Source organism: Egretta garzetta, unplaced genomic scaffold (assembly GCF_000687185.1).
Source record: "Egretta garzetta isolate BGI_Z169 unplaced genomic scaffold, ASM68718v1 scaffold501, whole genome shotgun sequence".
Taxonomy (NCBI): Eukaryota; Metazoa; Chordata; class Aves; order Pelecaniformes; family Ardeidae; genus Egretta; species Egretta garzetta.
Window position 1 is genome coordinate 26,324 of NW_009258547.1, and position 9,041 is coordinate 35,364.

Consider the following 9,041-nt stretch of genomic DNA (forward strand, 5'->3'; position numbering starts at 1 on the left):
CGAACCCGTGGGAGAGGCGAGAGCCCGGCGGGGTCGGCTCTGTCCTGCTCGATGCAGCTGGGCGGTTGGCTCCTGCCCATCGTGCTCCGCTCCTGCCGAAGCATCTCCTCGGGCTTTTGCCTGCCAGTTCCCGCCCCCGGCAGCCACCTCGGCTGTGAGCATCTGCTCGGCGTGCTCCTGCTGGCTCCCGGCTTTCCGTGCTCCTGCTGGCTCCTGGTTTTCCAAGTCTGTCCCACCTCGCTGTCCGCACTCCTGCCCTGGCAGCCCCGCGGCGAGAGGGTGGCTGGGAGCATCTCCAGAAGTTACCCGAGATCCATCCCGGCCTTGTGGCTGGGGATGTCAGCAGTGCAAGCTGAGCTGAAGCTGGAACACGTCGTCACGAAAATAACACAAATGTAAACTCTGCCACCTGAGAAAAAGGGTCTGCGGGACCGGAGCTGGGCTTGGCTGTAGGAGGAGAGCGTGACGCCTTTGCCGTACGGATCAGCAGCAAGCCCGCCCGCTTTCCCTTAGCGAGGGACATCGTTTATCGCACCGGCCGGAGGTGGCACTGCACAAGTGCCGTACCTGCGGTTTGTACCCGTGCTCCCTTGCTTCCCCTGCGAGCACGCGCTGTGCTTCAACCTCAGCCAGCGCCCGTCAGGGTCGTGTGCGAACGCTCGTGGGATGGATTTTCCGCTGTCGGTACAGGTGTAAGTGCCCGTACCCCCGGGGCAGTGCCCGTACCCCCGGGGCAGCCTGGTGACGGTTCCTAGCTGGTGGCGTTTCACACCCCTATGGGCCTCGCCCGACTGCAGCATCCACAGCCACCGGGGAGGGGAAGCGGCCGATGCGAACTGGGGTGGGTAGGAAGGGAAGCGGTGGGTTTTAGAGTCTCTGAGCAGGAAGCTTCCTGCTCCAACAGCGAACCTTGCTTTTCCCTCCGGCTCCTCGTTTTGGTGGAGTTTTGCTCTCGTTTTTCCTAACGAGCGGGACGCGTTGCTCTAAAGCTGCGAGCGCCTGCGGGACAACACTGCTGAAAGGATCCAGTATTTCAGTAGAAGTTTGTTTGAGTGTGCAGCATAAGTTTTCAGATTTGAGGTCTTGTTTTTGTTTATTTGCTAGAAAATGGCAATTGGTTTTGCTTCTGGTTAGAAGACGAGCTTGTGCTTTTGGTTTCTGCCAATGGTGTTTGGATGAAGAGCGGAATGGGGTTTTGTGTGGCAACCTGGTGTCACAGTTCACGGTCACGAAGCCTCCTGGGCACGATGGGTATGTCCTGCATTCACAGAATCCCAGCCTGGCAGGGGTTGGCAGGGCTCTCCGGAGCTCACCCAGTGCCACCCCCCTGCCCAAGCAGGCTCACCCAGAGCAGGGGGCACAGGACAGCAGCCAGGCAGGGGTTGAAGATCTCCAGAGAAGGAGACTCCACAGCCCCCCTGGGCAGCCTGGGCCAGGGCTCAGGTACCCTCACAGTCAACAAGTTCTTCCTCCTGTTCAACTGGAACCTCTTCTGCTTCAGGTTGTGCCCATGGCCCCTTGCCCTGGCGCTGGGCACCACTGAGAAGAGTCTGGCTCCATCCTCATGACCCCCACCCTTGAGATATTTGTAGGTGTTGATGAGGTCCCCTCTCAGCCTTCTCTTCTCCAGGCTGAACAAGCCCAGCTCCCTCAGCCTTTCCTCGTAGGGGAGATGCTCCAGTCCCCCCATCATCCTTGTTGCTCTCCTCTGGACTCTTTCTAGGAGTTCCTCATCTTTTCTCCCCAGGGCAGAGCAGAGGGGGAGGAGAACCTCTGTCGCCCTGCTGGCCACGCTCCTCTTGGTGCACCCCAGGATGCCCTTGGTCTTTTTGGCCACCAGGGCACCGTGCTGGCTCATGGTCAGCTTGTCGTCCCCCAGGACCTCCAGGTCCCTCTGGGCAGAGCTGCTTCCCAGCAGGTCAGCCCGCAGCCTGTACTGGTGCCTGGGGTTCCACCTCCCCAGGGGCAGCACCCCACACTTGCCTGTGTTGAACTCCATCAGGTTCCTCTCTGCCCAGCTCTCCAGCCTGGCCAGGCCTGGTGCATTGGCATGTGCAGGTGGGGCCATAATGTGTTGGTTTGCCTGCTAAGGGGGGCGATGCGTGTCTCCGCACATGCCAGCCAGAAGCTTTCAAAACGCCCTTGGCTCCTCGTTGAGGCTGAAGCCACTGCCGCAAGCCCTGCCTGGTGCTGGATCCTGGCTCAGCACCATCCATCGGCCTGCGAGAGCTCCTCCCCGGCTGCTCCCGGGCCGTGCGTCGGGGGCTGAAAGCAGCCTCCTGTTCCCCTCCGATAAAGAGGACATTCTCTCGCTTAGGCCAAGCCTCGCAGCAATCAAACCAAAATATTTTCTGCACAATGGACAGAGCTACTGACAAACGGGGTGATGCGAGTGCCAAGCGTGCTTCGTTCGAGAGGCCGATGGGGGCAGCGCCGCAGCCTCGGACTGCGCCGCGGGACTTAAACCCAGCAAGACAGGCAAAGGTCCCCTCCCTCGTAACTGCGTTTCAGCGCAGAAGCCTTTCGAAGGCACAGAGTTTTGGGGGTGTTGGGGGGGGGCTGGCAGCATGGTGGTCCTTTTTAGGCAATTAAAACCAGGTAGTTCCTGTGGCGCCGTGGCGATGCGGTGTAGGCGTCATCTGTTTCACCTGGGCTTACTCCGAGGAGGCGGCACTGGTGCTGGGGGCAGATCCCAACGCCTGACTTGTCCCCCCCCCCCCGCTAAACCTCATCAGCCTTAGTGAAATTGCCATGGCCTCGAGTACCTTAATCGAGTCCCACCCCTCCCCGAGGCTGCAGACGTGTTGATCGGTGGGGTTTGCTTTGCCTGGACAGAGGGGTGCGTGTCGGGGGTGGCCAGCTCGATGGCTGGTGATGCCGAAACCAAAATGTGGATTAACATTTGCAATGATAAAGCCTCAGCAGCTCGATGAGTTTCCCCCCGATGCTTTCGGCTCGTCAGCACCCCGACGGGAAGCGCTGCTGCGGTCGGTACCCTCGGGGGTCCTGCGAAGGCTGTGGGAAACCGGCATGGGGGGGTGAGCTGGCTCGGGCTGCCAGGGCCGCTTACCTCCTGACAAAAAAAGGGGGTAGGGAAGTAAACCGTGTCAGAAATGGGGTGTGTGTTCCTGAGCCCGTAGCGCAAGAGGCTGGGAAGCTGCGGGCAGTTTCTGATGTGCTGAAAGGATGGAGCAGGGAGGGGTTCAGGCAGGTACGGCTGCGCTGACATAGAATCCCAGAATGGTTTGGGTTGGCAAAGCCCTTGAAGCTCCCCCAGCCCAACCGCTCCCCTACCCCTGCCATCCCACCCCCAAACCCTGGCCGCCCCTCGTCCCATTGCCCCTTCCCTGGGAGCAGAGCCCCCACCTCGCCACAGCCTCCTTTCCTTCATGGTTGTGTTGGGTTTTTGGTTGGGTTTTTTTTCCCCAAAGCTTATAAAAAATGTATAAATTGGGTCTGTGAGCCTGGTGTGTCTGTTAAAAGCTGCCGCGTGGTAGCTAATGGTGGGTTTGCCATTGTTTGTGATCCTGTTTGGCAGCTGCAAGGGAAGGAATTACCTTTTGCTGGCTCCCGAAAAGAAAGGGCTGCGGGGGTGAAGGGGGACTGGCCCCCCGGGCTGCGGGTGGCCACGTGCCGAGCGCGGGGTTCGGGGTGCTGGAGGGGAACGAGGCAGCCGGCATCCGAACCACGGGTCCGTCTGTCTGCACCGGCTGGGTTTAACCGGCCGTGCTTCTCCCCTCTGTCGGCAGGCATCCAGCACCGGCACCAGGATGAGCGTGGAAGCGAGCAGCAAGCCCCTGAAGGTGGGCTCCAGGGTCGAGGTCATCGGGAAGGGGCACCGCGGTACCGTGGCTTACGTCGGGGCCACCCTCTTTGCCACGGGGAAGTGGGTCGGTGTCATCCTGGATGAAGCGAAGGGCAAGAACGATGGGACCGTGCAGGGCAGGAAATACTTCACCTGTGAAGAAAACCACGGCATCTTCGTGCGGCAGTCACAGGTATGCTTCCCACCGCGCGGGCCTGGCCACGGCCTCTGCTGCCCGCGCGTGCCTCGGGTGCATGCAGCTCGTGGGTTGCTTGGGTAAACAGAGGAAAACGACCCTTTGCACCCCGATGGGGAGCGAGAAAATAAATGTCCTTTGCTCCCAGAGAGCGCCATGTTTCTGGGACTCCCCATCTTCCATCGCGGAGGGAACAGAACAGCTCCAAGGACGGACGGGAGCCTCACCTGGAGGCGGTGCTCCTGCCGGAGCTGTGCTTTGCTCCCGCCTGACAGGCAGCTTCTCTGCCCCTTTCATTGGGGGTTTTTGTTAGCCCGGTTCATGGGGTCATCGTGAGATATTTTCAGACGAATTGGGTGAAAAAAAGAATTCTGGAGAGTGGGGAAGAGTTTCATTTTGCCTCCAAAAGGAAGGGTAAAGCCTGCCTGCTGTCTGTGCTTCAGAGTTACCGGCTACACTCTCTGCAGGGGGTGAAGGTTGGGACCAGTATCTGGGTGTTTACCTGGAAGTCAAGCTAGAGGATTTTAATTAAATAATGTTGACCTTAAAGCATGCGAAATTGGCGACTTGGGTTCTGTTGTTGAGCTTTTGCTATTCACGAACCATGGGTAGGAACGAGGAGCTCATTCATGAACCCACAAGTCTCTTCCGTTTTCATTTCCCCTGTGTAACCCTCAAACAGCAGAAGCGCAGGGGAGTGATGCTGCTCGAGTCCCACAGGTCGGTGTGCTCCCAGCATGGTGTCACCGCCAGGGACGTTCAGCCCCTCTCCTCCTTCCTTGGCACAAAACGACCGGTTTAAGTTCTGTAGCATCTCGGCAGTAGAGCGCAGAGAGCGCTCCCTTCTGCTCCCGCTGACCCTCCTGCTGCCCCCCCAGACACGGTGACTCGCTGCCAGGACACGACTGAGGAAGCGTGGGGGAAGCTGAGCATGAAATAAGGGGATTTTAGGAGTGTAGGAGTCCTGGGGTGGATCCCAGCATCCTCATCCTGGCCCTCAGAAGGGCCTTTGGGTCACGCGTGGCTCTCGGAGTTCACTGATGAGAAGTGAACGCTCTCTGCTGGCTGTTCCATAGACTCCTAGAATGGTTTGGGTTGGCAAAGCCCTTGAAGCTCCCCCAGCCCAACCCTTCCCCTACCCCTGCCATCCCACCCCCAAACCCTGGCCCTCAGCACCGCCTCTGCCCGGCTGTTAAATCCCCCCAGGGCTGGGGACTCGACCCCTTCCCTGGGCAGCCCCTTCCAGTGCCTGACAGCCCCAAGGGGAAGGAATTGTTCCTGATATCCGAGGAGCTGATCGGCTTAAATCTGCTGCTGCAGCACGTCCTGTACCGTGTTGCGCTTCTCCAGCCCAACCCAAAAGCAAGCCCCGTTCTGGCTCCTGCCACCCAGTCTGGTGTTGCTGCCCAAGTTGTACCTGGTGGGGGACCCCAAGATCGCTCAAAATCCCCCCCTCAGTTTGGATAAGCTCCCCTCCGTGTCCTGGTGCAGCAGATCCCCCGAGATCCTGTTTCCATGGTCCTTGGGTCTGGTCTTCTTGTGCTGCTGCGTTTAGTGGAAAGTTGTGACAGTCCGTGTGTCACCAGGTGGCTCCGAGGCGGGGTGCGCCCGGCGGGTGGGTACCCCCTTTGGGCACGGGCCGGGGCGCCTGCCCTGTCCTCGCTCCGACAGCCCTGGTCTGAGCGTTCTCAGCAGTGGGGCACTTGTGATTTCTGTGGTGTAATTTTGCTCTGTCTCCTTGCTGCTTTTAATGTAAGAGTACGGCCCTGGTACTTGGGCACCTTCCCTGAAATAGCAGCTGTGGCTGACAGCTTCACAGATCAGTTTTATTTTTAAGCTGAACTCCCAGGCCTAAGGGTTTTCATGGAACAGATTGGGCAGATACCATCAGGAATGATTCGGGCAGTGTTGTAAGGTGAAGGGAAGGTTCTCAAGAAGGGATCTAATCCTTTTCAGTGTCGTTTCCTATATCTATCAGACGAAAGTGCAAAGTAGTTAGCAAAGAGGCAGCCCTGCACCGTCGGCCCTCCCGTAGCTCAGCACGGCTCAAACCTGAGCGTGTTCCCCTCCGCGCCGCCTGGGGTCCCCCGGGGAGCTGGGGGCTTTCAGATCAAAAAACCGAAACACCCCCCCCGCCCCGCTGTCTGCGTCGTGTTCCAAGTCGCTGAGGTTCTCTGCTTCAGAGCAGAGCAGCTCTCCTTGAGAAGAGAAAGAAGAGTTCAAACCAATTTTTGCTCAGACAACATGGAAAAAATAAAACTTGAGCTTTCTGTCAAGTGTCGTGAGTTAAAGTAACTGCGCCCGAGGTTGGTGGGCTGGCGGCTGTGCGGAGCGGTCGGGGGGCTGCTGCGGGTGCTCTGGGCTGCCCAGTCCCGACGTTGGACTTCATTTATTCCTGACTTGAGTGTTTATTTCCTGCGTGGATAAATGATCCTTGGCTGTCTGCAGGAAGCCTGTGGCAGGAGGGCGGTCGGATCGCTCCTCTCGAGTGGTGAAATTAAAACTCGGTGCCAAAAAAAAATGCAGTCTGCACTGTTTACATCTGCTCTAGAACGGGTCTGTTTTCTGGTCACCTCCTGCTCGTGCGTTGGGGTTTTCGTTTGGGGTTTTTTGGGTGTGGGGTTTTTTTGTGTAGTAACGGTGGTTTTACTTTTTCCAGATCCAGGTCTTTGAAGATGGAGCTGATACGACGTCCCCAGAAACACCAGAGTCTGCTGCCTTGAAAGTCCCCAAAAGAGGTACGGCCGGTCCGTTTTTCCCCGAAAACCCGGCTCTCCCTTGGTCTGGACCAGACGAGGTTCCACTGCCAAACGGGTGCTGGGGTCCCCACGCTGGGGCGGCGGGTGCTGGCTGCTGAGGGCTGATAGTGCGTGCCCTGGGCGCTCTCCCCAGTTCGGGTACGCCCTGGCCTCCCCCTGGCTCGCCCACCTCTCCCGCTGTCCCCTCTGCGAGGCCCCCGCAGCCTTTGGGGGTCGCAGAAGGAAGCGCCGCCTGCAAAAGCTACTCTGGGCAGCTCTGTCCGTACCGTGAACGTCTGCCTGGTGGGGAGCAAGCAGGCACCCTTCCGGGGGGGGTCTCCAGCCCTCGAAGCTGTGCCTGGGTCCCAGCTCCGGCCCCGAACGCGTTCTGCGTGGCGTTGGGCGCTCCCTCCGCTTCCCCCTTGCCAGGCCGCACTGCAGTAGCTCACTTTGGTACCTCGTGGGTTGCTCTTCTCTCCTAGTGACGGGCTTGCCCCCTTTGAGGTCTGTTCTTGTCGAGTGATGCTGTAGCGGCACGCTTAGGGATCCTGGGAGCTTTCAGAAAAGGCTGTGGTAGGTTCCTGTCCCCGACGGCCTGTCAGCGATGCGTGCGAGGCATTTGAACGCAGGCTTAGTGCTTCAGAATGGGGTGGTGCTGGTTGTTTTTTCCCCTCTCCCGGCTAGTAGAAACTAAAATTCCCTTTATTTGGCCAAATGAAGGCTGCATGAAATGCACCCAAAGGCATGGGAAGGGGGTGATCAGCCTGAGAAGCGGGGCGCTCCCATGAGATGTTCATTTTGTCGGTCCCGTGAGTAGAAGGGGAATTGGAATTGCGTTCACGTCCCTTGGCGTGCTGCCTTCGCCTCCTCCGGCAGGGAGCTCCGGGCTCCAGCAGCTCGCTGCCGCTGCGGAGAGCCCGGGCTTGGCACAGCCCACCCCTTCAGTTCAGCTCCGCGCTGGGACCCCCACTTGTGCAGCCCAACAGGGAAGCATTTAAAGCCAGCCAGTTTTAATCTGGGGGTGGGGGTTAGTGCAAAAAAATGGAAACTTCCCTGCTTTGTGTACTGGTGAGAGTGGTTTTTACCCCGGGGTGCTGGGAAGCCCAGCCTCTCGGGTGCGACGGCAGCCTGTGCGTTGTACGCGCTTGGTAGTCAGTGGAAATATTCCTTGGTGTTTGTACGACCTCTTCATTCTCTCTCAATTCAGACTTCCCGGCTGGAAATCCATTTTCCTTGTCACAGTTCGGTACTGGTTTAGGATCAGGTGCTTGCGTGGAGCTGTGCGAGCTGCTCCGGTGGGCCTGTGCTCTGGCGTGCTGCGTGTGAGCGGGCACGGCCCCGCGGAGTGCCCAGCCCCGGCGCTGCTGCCGTCCTGCTCATCCCTGCGTTGCCAGGGGTAGGGAGAGAAGACGAGCAAGCGCTCTTCAGACCCCCCCTTCGCCTCCCGAGAATGGAGGAGCGGCTGGCGCTGCCCTGAGCCGGCAGGCGGGAGCGAAGAGGCCAGGAATACGTCAACGACCTGGAGACAGGGAAGCCCTGGAAAAAGCAACAGAGCACCCCCCGGGCTTAGCGCGGCTCTTCAGCAAACGCCACTGCCTTTTCGTTTCGCCGCATCTGTGCGTGTCCCTACGGCGACTCGTTGGATGCGGTGCCATCTCCCCTCCCGTGAGCTGGCAGTCTTCCCAAGGCTCTGATCTCCACTGTCGGCTGCAGAGTTGCCCCTGGTTCTTCTAAAACCTTTGTCTGGGGCGACGGGCGGTGGCTGCGGCACCCAGAGGTGTGCCCCTGCCTACCCACTGCGCACCGCCGTGATGGTTCCGGTACCGTCCCTCCTTTCTCAGTACACCCTGAGGTCTGTAGCCCCTGCCCAGCAGCGCTCACTGCGATCCCACGGCGATGCTCTGGCCCCTCTTCCCCCGCGGTGGGCTCTTCCGCTCAGACACAGAAATGGGCAGAAGGCACCGGTCAGGTCGCCCCCCTCCTGGTGGCGTTGCTGCCTCTGCTGCTCAGAGCCCGTTTCAGGGCAGGAGCCCCCCAGCACCACGCCGGAGGGAGAAGGGGTGTGTTTAGCTCAGGTTTGGGGGTTGCGGGATGTCACCAGTGTTTTCCACTGCTGTCAGCAGGCAGCAGCGTGGCTGGCATTGAGTGGCACTTGTGCCGTGGGGGGACGCACACGCGAGGTGGGGTCAGTCGGTGGTGGTTGGAATCCCAGAATGGTTTGGGTTGGCAAAGCCCTTGAAGCTCCCCCAGCCCAACCGCTCCCCTACCCCTGCCATCCCACCCCCAAACCCCGGCCCTCAGC

At 59.6% G+C, this 9,041-nt stretch overlaps 1 protein-coding gene across 1 annotated transcript in view; it reads left to right on the forward strand.

Moving 5' to 3' along the window:
• TBCB (tubulin folding cofactor B) overlaps window positions 1-9,041 on the forward strand; it is a 28,020-nt gene that overhangs the window by 12,522 nt on the left and 6,457 nt on the right. The window contains exons 2-3 of the mRNA XM_035903147.1: window positions 3,747-3,998; window positions 6,661-6,739. Coding sequence (XP_035759040.1) covers window positions 3,771-3,998; window positions 6,661-6,739 — 307 coding nt within the window. The 5' untranslated portion in view covers window positions 3,747-3,770. The remainder of the gene's footprint in view (window positions 1-3,746; window positions 3,999-6,660; window positions 6,740-9,041) is intronic.